The 12,762-nt window shown below is 35.4% G+C and overlaps 2 protein-coding genes across 4 annotated transcripts; one reads left to right on the forward strand and one right to left on the reverse strand.

Moving 5' to 3' along the window:
- The first annotated feature begins 1,576 nt into the window (after window positions 1–1,576).
- LOC104091947 (AP-2 complex subunit sigma-like) lies at window positions 1,577–6,467 on the forward strand. Its single transcript, XM_009597393.4, has 6 exons — window positions 1,577–1,774; window positions 1,949–2,047; window positions 2,153–2,203; window positions 4,217–4,390; window positions 5,855–5,914; window positions 6,224–6,467. The coding sequence occupies exons 1-6, from the start codon at window positions 1,772–1,774 to the stop codon at window positions 6,263–6,265; spliced, it is 429 nt and encodes a 142-aa protein (XP_009595688.1). The 5' UTR covers window positions 1,577–1,771; the 3' UTR covers window positions 6,266–6,467.
- A 292-nt stretch (window positions 6,468–6,759) lies between these two features.
- On the reverse strand, window positions 6,760–11,823 carry LOC104091945 (probable alkaline/neutral invertase D). 3 transcript variants are annotated; one of them, XM_009597390.4, is made up of 5 exons: window positions 11,773–11,823; window positions 10,463–10,876; window positions 9,717–10,148; window positions 8,121–8,679; window positions 6,760–7,179 (listed from the first exon to the last, which is right to left on the reverse strand). In XM_009597390.4, the coding sequence occupies exons 2-5, from the start codon at window positions 10,853–10,855 to the stop codon at window positions 6,884–6,886; spliced, it is 1,680 nt and encodes a 559-aa protein (XP_009595685.1). In that variant the 5' UTR covers window positions 10,856–10,876; window positions 11,773–11,823; the 3' UTR covers window positions 6,760–6,883. The 3 variants fall into 3 exon arrangements, with proteins under 3 accessions (XP_009595685.1, XP_009595684.1, XP_033510904.1); XM_009597389.4 differs by having other exon boundaries at window positions 11,710–11,818; XM_033655013.2 differs by lacking the exon at window positions 11,773–11,823 and adding an exon at window positions 11,626–11,684.
- Between the last annotated feature and the right edge of the window lie 939 nt (window positions 11,824–12,762).

A 12,762-nucleotide genomic window follows, 5' to 3' on the forward strand; every position in this document is an offset into this window, starting at 1 on the left:
GTCCCTTAACGGGCCAAACGGTCCCAACGGCTATACTATATATATATATTATATACTATATATAAGATGTACTTATATATATATATATATATATATATATATTATACATTTAATATATATACTATACTATATAAGATGTATATATAGTATACTATATACTATATACATCTTATATATAGTATATAAGATGTATATATAGCTTATCGAATATAACTTATTACTTTTATATATATATATATTATACATTTAATATATATACTATACTATATAAGATGTATATATAGCTTATCGAATATAGCTTATATATATATATATATATATATATATATATATATATACACTATATATAAATCTTATATACTATATATATTCGATATTAAATATTGAATATTAAAATTTTGGATGTTAAATAAAATTTAGGTCACAATTCTATAATAAAATTTACAAAGTATTGCCTTAGATATTTTTTTAACATACTTTTGTCTCTAATATCTATTTAATTCTTTTAAAAAAAATATGTTGGGTCCACTTAGCCCGTTTAGCCCGAGTCCAAACGGTCCCGGGCCCGATCCATACAAAAAGTCCGTTTAGTCCGGAACCGTTTCGACCGGCCCACTTGGCCCGTTTAGGCCCGGGACCAGCCCACTTGCCAGCCCTACTTGAGACTCAAGGTTATAGATTAAGTGGGCCTTTGGATATAAAAAGTATGAAATTTCGAAAAAAAAAATGAATTTATTTTTCAAAGTTAAAATAGTATTTGAAAATTAACGTTTGTCCATAAAAAAAAAAAATTTCTTCTTGCGAATGTTTTTCCCCAAAAATGTATTTGTCCATAAAAAATTATAAGTGTTAGATTTATTTTTTCGAAAATGAGTTTTTCATAAACCAAATCCCCACTCACAAAACGACAATATTTATTCAAGCGAAATGCATGTCCAAATACAATTTCAAATTCTAAATATCATTTTTCAACTTAACTCCAAATACTCATTTTTTAAAAAAAATTATAATTCTTATGTCCAAACGCCTAATTAGAGTTTGTATTTGGACGTGGATATAATTTAGAGCTATTTTTGAATTTTTGTGAGCGATTTGAAGTGACTTTTGAAAAATAATTTTTTTGAGTATTTTAAATTTTCGAAAAGTTTCAAAATTCAAGTGAAATTTTAAATTTTCATGGCCAAACACTGAATTCGAAAAAAAGTAAAAAAAAATAAAAAAAAGTGAAATATTTTTATGGCCAAACGGGCCCTTAAATCACAAAGGTTGAAATCAGTTGCTAATATAATTGAGTAGTTTTCTCCTTCTCTAAAGAAAAAAGAAAAGGCTTACCATGATTTTGTTTTTCTCTCTCAACTCAAATAATCTGCTAGTGTTAACTACACTTCAGTTCTAGTTTAACAGAAATCTATATAAATCCTCTATATTCAGTTTGTAGTTAGTATTTTACAATCGCCATATTTAGATTAAAGTTTATGATTAATCGCCACGGTAACACTTATTCTTTTACTCCTATTAGGACTTTGGACCCGTTATATTTTTCGAAGGGAATTATTAATTTATTATTACTCTAGCCAAAGGAAAGCTAAAATTTTATGATTTGTGCTTAATTAATCCTTCTACGTTTACCTTCTCTGTTAAAAGAAAAAACTATAAAAACCAAAATCTTTCTAATAGTCTCGCTCGCAGCTCGGCTCTGAACTCGAGTCCGACTGTTGTTTACGACTCAAAAATCAAAACGATCATCTGTAACTCCTCCGACTCGTCAGAAATGGTGATTTTACTATTCAAGTCCTTTTCTTCCATTCTAGAAAATAAAACTTAATAAATTAGGGGACGTAAATTCATTGAAATTTCAGTATGTATTCCATTTCTGCGTAAATTTGCTTAAGGAAATTTTATTATCTTGATGATTGTTTGTTTTCAATTGGATCATTGGAAATGGCAGATCCGTTTCATAGTGCTTCAGAACAGACAAGGGAAGACCCGATTGGCCAAATATTACATTCCTCTCGAGGAATCCGAGAAGCACAAGGTCGAGTACGAGGTATTATAATTTGCTCCTTTTTGCTTCTCGTACTTTCAGGAATTTTTGTATCTTGTTAATTCTTAGCTTGTGGCTTTTGCTTACAATGTCAATTTGGTCCTGTAGGTTCATCGGTTGGTGGTTAATAGAGATCCCAAATTCACCAACTTTGTGGAGGTAAAACCGTCCCAATTCCAGATAATTCTAAGGACTTAGTTGAAAAGCTGCTATTTTTCTACTTTAAGTTCCTGTGTATGATATTTTCAATCAATCTATTATGCTTCGATGACATACGCTACCCAAAAGAAGAAGTTATTTTTCATTGAGTTCTTAATAATACTTATGTGGTAATCTTTTGACTTGATTATCTGTAAAATGGTTGGTTTCAGTCGGTGTACTTTCTTATTTTTTGATTTTTAAGATTCTTGCCCAGTGTCTACTCTCCTTGTATTTAGTAATCTTAACTTTTTTTTTGTTAAGAGAGAAACCCGCAGCCGCTACACTTGGTGCGCACTGGGTAAACCTCCCCTGTGTAATAGCCTGCAAACGGTAAGCCGCACTAGGCAAGCCATGTGTGACAGACTCAACCTAGAAGGCATTGAGGGGGATTCGATCCCAGGTCATCCCTCCAAACCAACTGGGCAACCCCGAAGGGTTTAGTAATCTTAACTTATGTCTAGTTAATGAAAGAATGATCTGGTCTTGGTGGATATTTTTGTCTTTCCCCATTAGGCACAATATTATTCCAAGTCCCAACCTTTTAGGTTTCTGGTGCAGTTATATTTAGATGGCCTAGTGATAGTTTTTTTCTTCTACTTTCACTTTTTCAAGTCTTTTTTATCTTGTTCCAATATACCGGGGAGGAATATTCAGCATTTTGGATTGATCTTCAATGTGCAAACCTGCTAGTGGGATGTAAGAACTTCTGTAAAATGAGTAAATGGTTTGTGGATGAAGACTAGTCTATACTCTATAATGCAGCGGAAATTTTTTGGGGAGAAAAGCTTTGTCTTGGATGAGGAAGATTGGCTTTGAAGGCACTCTCCCTGTCTTGGTGGGTCCTTTATTGTTCAATCTTTGAGCCCAACAAGCAAAGCTGAGGGGTTGGGGGTGGCTGAGAGGGAGAGAGGAGGAGAAAGCAAGAGGAGGGCTCCTTCACTAGGTTCAGGTTTGGCTTCGGGTCATGTGTGGTAAGATGATTTTCGAAGTGACACCTAATTAGCACTATTATCTTTCCAGTGGTACTGGGCTCAACATATTGATGGGCTAGGCCTTGATTTGATTCCTCGGAACAATTGGGTATTTTATACTTAACCTCCAAAAACAACTAAAGGTCTATTTACTGTGATATTGTTAAAAATACTGATTAGATGCGTCATAAATGCATAAACTAGATGTGTAAATCCCTTAGAGATAAAAGTTCAAGGCAAGAATTTAACAGATAATTCTTTTTTAATAAGTAATTTCTTTTAATCTAGGGGAGAGTTAGAGGACTCTTTTCACATAGAAGGAAACGGAAGTGAACCCTCAGGGGTTGGCCTGGTGGCAATTGACTTGAGCCTTGGGGTTTGCTCCCTTTCAAGGTCTCAAGTTCGAAACCCATTGGGTGCAAACAATTTCTGAGGGCCATCGGACTGGGTAAAACCTGAATTAACCGTGGTGCACTTGCGGGAAACTCCTTGCCGAGGGCCTGTGCACCCCCGGGATTAGTCGGGGCTCAAAGAGACTCGGACACCCGGTGCAAAATCAAAAAGGAAACGGAAGTGTGAAAGAAATTTGAATCTGCCTATTTGCTTCTTATTCAAGGTATGCTAGAAAGAGATCAAACTTGAAATTAGGGAAACTTATTAGCTTTTGTGCTAAACCTCAACTGGATACTAGAGAAAAAGGAATCCAGTGGGAAGTATATTTAAATGAGGGAGTTGCTCCTATTTTCTTTGATCTTTTAGGTTGATGATGATATTTGCATATCAGGACGAGTCTCATTGCACTATGATTGATTGGGCATTTAATATCTTCTAAGCTGTACTTGTCAAAAATGTACTCTCACTCGTGTTTGTCATCTGATGCAGCATCAAATAGCTCTCTTTTTTGTTATTGCTTCAACTTCTCTTCAGCATTGTTAAACTGTGTTTCCTGGATCATTCACAAAGCAATAACACTCCCTCTTCATGATTCTTTTCCTTTTAGTTCCGTACCCACAAGATTATATACAGAAGATATGCAGGATTGTTTTTCTCACTCTGTGTTGATATTACTGACAACGAGTTAGCTTATCTGGAGAGCATCCACTTGTTTGTCGAAATTTTGGATCACTTCTTCAGCAACGTCTGTGAACTAGATTTGGTTTTTAACTTCCACAAGGTTAGATATTTTTTTATCACGCATCTGTTGCTACTTAGTGAAGGACTGATTTTCTTTAAATATTTTTTTTTTCTTTTGCATCACCCCTTATGTCATAATGGTGCTTTGATTAATTCCAAGTCTATCCAACAATCTCGCTGTGGAACCTTAGAAGCTTACCGATAAGTGCTGCTGAACTTTTGTTGTTATGTTGGCTCTCCTAATGAATTGCCAATATGCGGGTCAATTGCTGAGTTGGAAACTGTACTGGTGGGATATCTGCTGATTGCTGCAGTTGGGGTTGTATTCATTTACTTTAGTTTTCCCCTCCCAGTAGTGGCTTGGTCTTCCTTGAATTAATCTGTATACTGCAGGTCATATCATGCATTCCTTCAAGATAGATTCTTACTAGGTGAAAAACTGGTGGATATGGGAACAAATGGTACATTTTAGTTTTGGTAACAAAAGCACCGATTGTACCTTAACCCCCACCCCCACCCCCCCACCCCAAAATAAACAAAAAAAAAACACCGATAGTAACACCACCTTAGTTTATTAAATATAACCATGCACAATAAACAATCATAAATAAAAAGGTATTACCATGCACAAAAACACCCCTTTAGTTTCTTCATTGATCATTATCGTCGTCGTCTGCAATCAGAATTCAGGACTGCAGCTACTATCCCTACCTTTTTCATCATCCGAGAGGAAGTGTACTAGAAGAGCTATGAGTGACCTACATGGAGTAAGAATAAGAAAATATTCAATCTAAGCCTAGGAGCTCTTGGAGGCATTACCCCCATCACATTGGAGTTGATGGTCCCCGTCTTTTCTGTTTGCATAGGAGTTATTCCTCTAGCTTTAAATTAAGGAACTGAATCCACCTTTATTCTCTCTTGCCTACCTATATGTCAGCACACTAGAATGTTCTTTCCATTTTAAATTTAAGCTTATGCTGGAATTAGATTTGATTTATTAAGAACCAGAAAACCGTTACCTTTAAGTGTCTAAAATAGTATTAGTAGCTCCTTGTATATTATTGGTTCTCTCATTTATTCTCAAGAATTAAAAACTAATACCAATTCTGAGATTGCACAAAGTCGTGTGATAATTTTCGATGCTTTATGGAATCACAAAACTTCGGGGGTTCAGAGGGATTACAATAGGTTGGTGTTCTAGTTTTCCGGGGATATATGGAAACTATTTCCAACCTATCAATGAAATGGCAGGCAAAAGTCACAGTTCTGTTGTGCTCAGTCATATGCACTAAATGAGGCTACCAGTTTGCAAAGCAATATTCCAGCACAGTTTTTGTATGAAAAAAATTACAGTCGTCACAATATAGAGAATATGTTGATGTGAAGCTGTGCTTTTTTCAGAAAAAATATATATAATGACCACCAAATTGCTTTTTGTTTGTAGATTTGATGGTCATCAATTAACTCATGCTGTTTCCCTTTGTTAAATTTTCCCCGTCTGCAGGTATATCTGATATTAGATGAGTTCATTCTTGCTGGGGAACTTCAAGAAACGAGTAAGAAGGTAAATGTAATAGAAAAACACCTCCTCCTATAACCTTTTGCCATAGTCAGAGGCAGATCCTGTAGCTGCCAGAACAACATTTGGTCCTTATGATGGATGCTAATATTGTGGTCAATTTCAACTTTTAGCCAAAAAAGCTTTACTTTATTGATGATTAGATATTGTTTCATCCCTGAGATAATGGCAATAAAATTAATTGATTTCGCACACATGTTAACCCTCTCTCACTTCCGCTTGTTATTCATCCTGCGTTGAATCTGTGGTTTTTTAAAATTTGCTGCTGAACAATCTCTTTTTTTTAAATGGCAGGCAATTATAGAAAGAATGGGGGAGTTGGAAAAGCAGGAATAGAGATTTATGTGGCAGCTACAGATAAAGCACCTTCCCTTGCCTCCAAAGTTTACACCTTCTTTCTGCTGGCTGTATTTCCCTGTTAAACATCTAAATGTTCTTGTGCTTCAGTTATCTATTCGAACGTGTATCATTTCTTTCATTCTTACATGTAAAAGAGGTTTTCTTTTTTGCTTATTTTAGTAAAGAATCTTTTTTGGAAGTGTCTTGCTTCTCTATCAGTATGCAGATGTTATGAGAGTGATGAATTTGACATTGCATGTTGCTGAATAATAATCTTGATTTGTATACCAAACTTGGTTGAGTTTCAGCACAATGATGTGAAGTTACTGGTAACACTAACCAACCATGAATTTTCTTTTTTCCCCCTCAATCATGTAAAGGAATGCTAGTTAGGTATAGAACCAACAAATGTTTATCTAATATATCTCCAGCAAATCATAATTATCATTTGAAGTATATCTTTAGGACAAGACCAATATGAGAGAAGAAAGAAAAACACAATACACTCTTACCATTAATAAGGAAATTTTCATGACAAATCAAAAAGAATGTCAAAAACTCAAAATAAAATCTAAAAGACAAGTACTTTAAGCAATTGAAAGTGACTATAGTATATTAACAAAACCAAGAAGTAGATTTTTTCATTGGAGGCTTCATCTGTTTGTCTTCTTCTAGTGCTATCATACCCAAATGAGATGGATCTTCAAGCATCATTCTAGCCACCAAATAACCAGCAATGGACCACGTTTGGAATTTCCGAGCTTGTTTGCCAATGTAACGACCATGTTTTCCATCATAGTACTCTGGCCAACTATCCTTTAGTAAACGAGTTTCTGTTTGTTCAATGGCTTTTCTTGCTAATTGGTGTCTTCCAGTCTTGATACATGCAGCCGTAAGGAGCCACAAAAGAACTAAGACACAAAAAACAAGTAAATTGATGTCAATCAACTATATTTCAATCTCAAATTAGTTGTAGTTAACTGTATCGATCGTTTGTATCATTTGCTCTATCCAAGCCAATTTCGATTTAGAAGAATCATTTGATTTGTATTACATTGACCATCAACCTACCACTGTTGGATGTGTGTTGTAAAAAAGAAAAGAAAGTTACTTATAAGATGTTTGGATACTCTTAATGGCGTGAAGCTTTTTAGAAAAAATGGCGCGGGCTTAACCTAGTAAGAGTATCATTGGGCCATTTTAAGTCAGAAACCACAACTCCTCCTTTATTCAAGTTTGGAATATGCTTTGCTCACATAAGCAAGGTGGAGGGAGCCTTTATCCTAGGAGTTCAATTGAACCTAGCATTTTTCTCACAGAACTAGATACATATGTGTAAAATTACTAAAATTTCAAGAAATACTAAATTCTGAATCAATAATTTCTAAAGTACAATGAGTTTAGTGCTAAAAATATCAAAGGTTGAATTCATCAAGTTCAAAATCTTACACTCCATTCACCATTTCACCATTTAGTTTGTTAAGCTACCCAACAAGTACATTGCATACATCACAATACGTTTGACAAATAATAAGTCACTAAATAGATTTGAACTTTTGGGATTTTAAAGCATGACGAACTAACCTGGCCAAGGACCAACATCACAGAACTAGTACATATGTGAAAAATCACTAAAGTATCAAGAAATACTAATGAGTTTAGTGCTAAAAAATTCAAAAGGTTAGAATTCATCAGGTTCAAATCTTAAATGCATAGGTCGAATGCACTCCATTCACCAATTAGTTCGTTAAGCTACCCACCAAGTACATTGCATACATCACAATATGTTTGTCAAATAATAAATCACTAACTAGAGATGAACTTTTGGGCTTTTAAAACAGTAGGAGCTAACCTGGCCAAGATCCAGCATTATGGTAACTCCAGCTAGTATTTTTAGGATCACACCCCGTAACAATCCTCCATTCATGAGTTTCCATAGCAGGATAACAAATTTTGAGTGGCATTTCTCCAACAAGCTCTTCCCATCGCGATTCAATGAGATCCATTATCGCTGAAGCTTGTTCAGGTGTAGCCAAAGATGACAAAATTGCAATGCAATTACCCAAACAAAACCAACGGAAATCCATTCTAGCTGGACTAACATTTCCAATGAAGTAACCGCCACGACTTGGCATGAAATCAAAAACCCAATCTGGTAACGAATCTGGCATCACATTGAACTTGTTAACTGCAGTGTGAGAGTACTCTTCTGTCTTGTAACGGTGTATATCATTCAAGTGTTTCATATCCAGCCAAAAGTAACTTCTCATGTGATAACTTAAGGCATTAAGGCGTTTAATTATTCGATCAGAAAACTCTCTGCCTTCTTCATCTTGCTTTAGTAGAAACAGAGCACATCTTAAGGCCATAAAGAAAAGTGCTTGTATCTCAATAGGATAGCCATAAACTCCCTGACAAATTAACAACAGGACATAAGTAGTCGAACTTGTGTGTTGGCAAAACACCGATAAGAGGAACTTTACTAGACACAAGTAATAAGTTGGTATCGACAAGAAACTTGAATAGTAAAGAAAGAATTTACGATACATTCGATCATATTTGAAACTACATTCAGAATAAGTGGAAGGAGTACAAGATGAAAGAGTGGAGATCTCAAAAGAAAAAAACTTTATATTGAAGGGATGTTCATCTGAACCCATAATATTTTATATAGAGTATAGATGTATATGCAAAAACCTACTAAAATATCAACAAATATTAGTTTGAACCCATTAAGTTTAATAATACAATGTATTCAATGATAAGCATCTTAAAGGTTAACTACATTAAGTTTAATTCCGGATTTGCCTCTGGAGGTGGATGCTATAAAGTAATAGCCTGTTTGGCCAAGCTTCTCCCATCCTAGAATAACTTTTTTTTTCAAAAAAAGTATTTTTTTCAAAGTTGAAATGTTTGGTCAAGCTTATGGAAGGAAAAAAAGTATATTTTTGAGGAGAAGCAGAAGCAGTTTTGGAGAAGCAGAAAAAACTAATCTCTCCAAAAGCACTTTTGAGAAAAATACACTTAGAAACAGTTTTTAAAAGTTTGGTCAAACACTAATTGTTGCTCAGAAGTGCTTTTCAAATTAATTAGTCAAACACAAACTGATTCTCACTAAAAGTACTTCTGAGAAAAGCATTTTTGAGAGAAAGTACTTCTCAAAATAAGTTGATTTTTGCAGCCTGGCCAAACAGGCTATAAGTCGAAAGAAGTTAGATTTTCTTTTAGTTTAGACATCAATATGGTAAAAAAGTCTATCTCAATATCATTCAGTCGGCTAACAAACAAATCATATACCATTTTTAAGATGTAAATACTCCAATATTTTAACTTCTTTTCCATATGTATATATAGTCCAAGCCGAAAATATAAGTTCAATTGAACCCATAAAATCTAGCTTAACAGCAATGGCAAAGAAATGAGAAGAGATCGAGTTCATGAGACTGACCATTCTACGATCAATCATAGAGCATCCATCAGCGCAGAGCAAGGTCGGAAATGTATCAAAACCTTCCGCAAGACCCAAAGCCAAAATCAGGCGTATACCCTTTTGAAATTCGGGCATTTCAGCTAAAGAAGTATCCCCTGTAGACTTTGTGTATGCACGAAGGAGTATAATCCACCAGAAGCCAGAATCTACAGGAGTAACTCTGCCTATAGCACATTCCCCGAAATCAGCAGCAATAGTATCAGAGTTCTTAACAGAGTCATGAATTACTTTAAAACTTGCAGGCATAACTCCTTCCCCTAACTTGAACTGGTCTATCTTCTTCTCCCATGATTGGAGCCGTAACGTTTTCAGAAGAAAGTTTTTGACTATTTCAGGTTCACCATTCATTAAAAATGCCAAAGCACTGGGCACGAAATCTCTCACAAATACCTGCCATAGTTTTTTAAGTCAGAGTTGCAAGGTTTATTAAGAAGGGGAGCTTTGGCGTAACTGGTAAAGTTGCTGCCTTGTGAGCAGGAGGTTACGGGTTCGAGAAAACACTTATGAGAAAAATGCATTTCGAAGAACTCTTTAAAAGTTGGGCCAAATATTAATTTAAATTGATTAGCAAAACACAAATTGTTTCTTACCAGAAGTACTTTTTTTAAAAATACTTTATAGAATAAGCTAATTTTAGAAGCACGGCCAAACATGCTAGAAGTTGTAGCATTTGCCTAAGAACTAGAAAATGATCAAAATTGTACCTGATCATAGTTAAGTTCCTCTGTAGAATTATCTACAGCAGCAAGAGTTCCCACAGGTTGTCCTCGGAACTGAACTATAGAACGCCTCAGGGCTTCCCACGCTTCGCCTATTATGGGATGTGGCTCAACACAGTGGCTTGATCTGGGTGAATTTATGCTAGACCTTCTTCCTGGGGAAAACACACTGTCTAGATTGTGTGGCGGCGAATGAGTTATTGACATTTCACTGAAAGATCTTTCATCAAATGATCTTTTCCTTTCTATATTAACAGCTCTTGGTTTTTCCAGCAATCCAGACAAATCATCATCAGATTCCTCAATTTCGAATAAAGATGGAAGAGATGATTCGACATGTTTGACAGTTCCATTCTCAGAATCCATAGTGCTAGGCATTTTGAACAACCTTTTCAAGATCTGCACTTTGTCAATAGAATTAGCAATCTTTTAAGACTATCACGTAATAACAGTGCAATATCTTAAAGTCAACCAGAAAGTATTTGGGAGAATGGGGTTTATTAATCACATTCAGACACATGAATTAATTCCAACAACAACGTCTCGGTCTCGAACAAGTTAGGGTAAGCTATATAATCCTTCTTTTTGATTTGGAATATTCAACGCATCATATATAACTTTTATTTGGAATGCACCAGCTATGCATCAGTATTCACCAAAAATTTAGTTCAAATTATAGACCTCAACTTACTTCCTTAACAAGCAAACTAACATGAAAGCATAAGAATGGATAATACTATGTGTAATAACTCGAAGCCAGCTGGAAAACACCAGTTTGTTCATATTTTTAGAAATTAGCCATAATCATAATCAAGTCAAAATATCTCTCTCTCTCTCTCGAATTCTCTGTCTCATTAAGATGAAGTCAACGCAGCAAATACTCGAGAAGCCAAAGACAGTGCAAATAACTACAGTGTAAATCCTGTCTAATACAAATTGAACAGGCATACGTACACTATAATATCATTAAAATCCATTGGAACAGAAAATATAACAAGAATAATAAATACATTGCAAGACAAACTACAAAGGTGGATTGAACGAAACGAGTATATATAAGAAAAGACATATCCAAAATTTAAAATCTATGATGCACAATCTAAATTTCTAGACACAAACAAATCTCGAGATAGTAAGTGCATGTGTACTCATGGTTCTCGTGCACCCATTGCCTCTATACTGTATCCGCCCCTATCATCATAAAAATTAACTGCATAGGTGCTGGGACAAACCTTGGTAAGATGAAGCACAACAAGCAGAGAAATATTAGCCTAAAATTATTCCTGGGAACTTACCAAGAATGAACAATTAACCAAAAGAGTTGAATATATGGAATATATATATATAGATATATAGAGAGAGAAGATTTTGGAGCAGAAATGGGGGTCTTTATATATTGGTGGAATGTGGGGTACACCGGTAGTTAAAGAATAGTTGACTGGATATTAAGCTCTAATTTGGTGGTTGGGAAAAAGTTATCAACACGCTGGATTGTCTAGGAAGATCCGATGGTAAGATCTGGGAAAATTCCAAGCCAAGCTGTCCGTTTACAACCTTTGTGCATGTCCTAAAAAAGGTTGAAAAAATATGCCTTAATTGTACGTTGTCGGTTGGTTTAAAGTATCGTACGGTCTTGCCAGATCATTTTATAAGAAGTAAACAAATGCATGTAACGATACAACCGGTCGTTTTGAGCATTTACACTTCGCTCGGTAGTTTGCGAGCATAAGTAACTCTGTGTGATGTATTATGACTTATATGAATCGTTGGTTTTGGTTTTCAGGTTATTCGGAATCGTTAGTTTTGGTTTTCAGGTTAATCGAAATCGAATTGGAAGAATGAATTTCATTGTTGAAGCTTTAAATTGGGAGAGTTGACCAAGTTTTACTTTTTTATCAATTTGAACCCGGAACGGAGTTTTGATGGTTCCGGTAGGTCCGTTGGATGATTTTGGACTTAGGAGCGCGTCCGGATTGTGATTCCGGGAATTGGAATAGCTTCGTTATGTTATTCCGAACTTGTGTGCAAAATTTGAGTTCATTCCGGGTTGATTTGCTATGTTTCGGCACGAGTTATTGAAGTTAAAAAGTTCAAAATTTCGGACGAGGTTCGGATTATTTCATTGCATTTTTGGATTTTTGCTAAGCTGTTAGTTCTCGTGTGATCGCACATGCGGCTGGTTTGCGCAGGTGCGATGGTCGCAGAAGCGACAGAGGAGTCGCAGAACCGAGGTTTGAGCTGCTGAGGAAGACCGCAGAAGCGTAAGTAAGGGCGCATCTGCGCGT

Source organism: Nicotiana tomentosiformis, chromosome 8 (genome assembly GCF_000390325.3).
Source record: "Nicotiana tomentosiformis chromosome 8, ASM39032v3, whole genome shotgun sequence".
NCBI classification, from domain to species: Eukaryota; Viridiplantae; Streptophyta; class Magnoliopsida; order Solanales; family Solanaceae; genus Nicotiana; species Nicotiana tomentosiformis.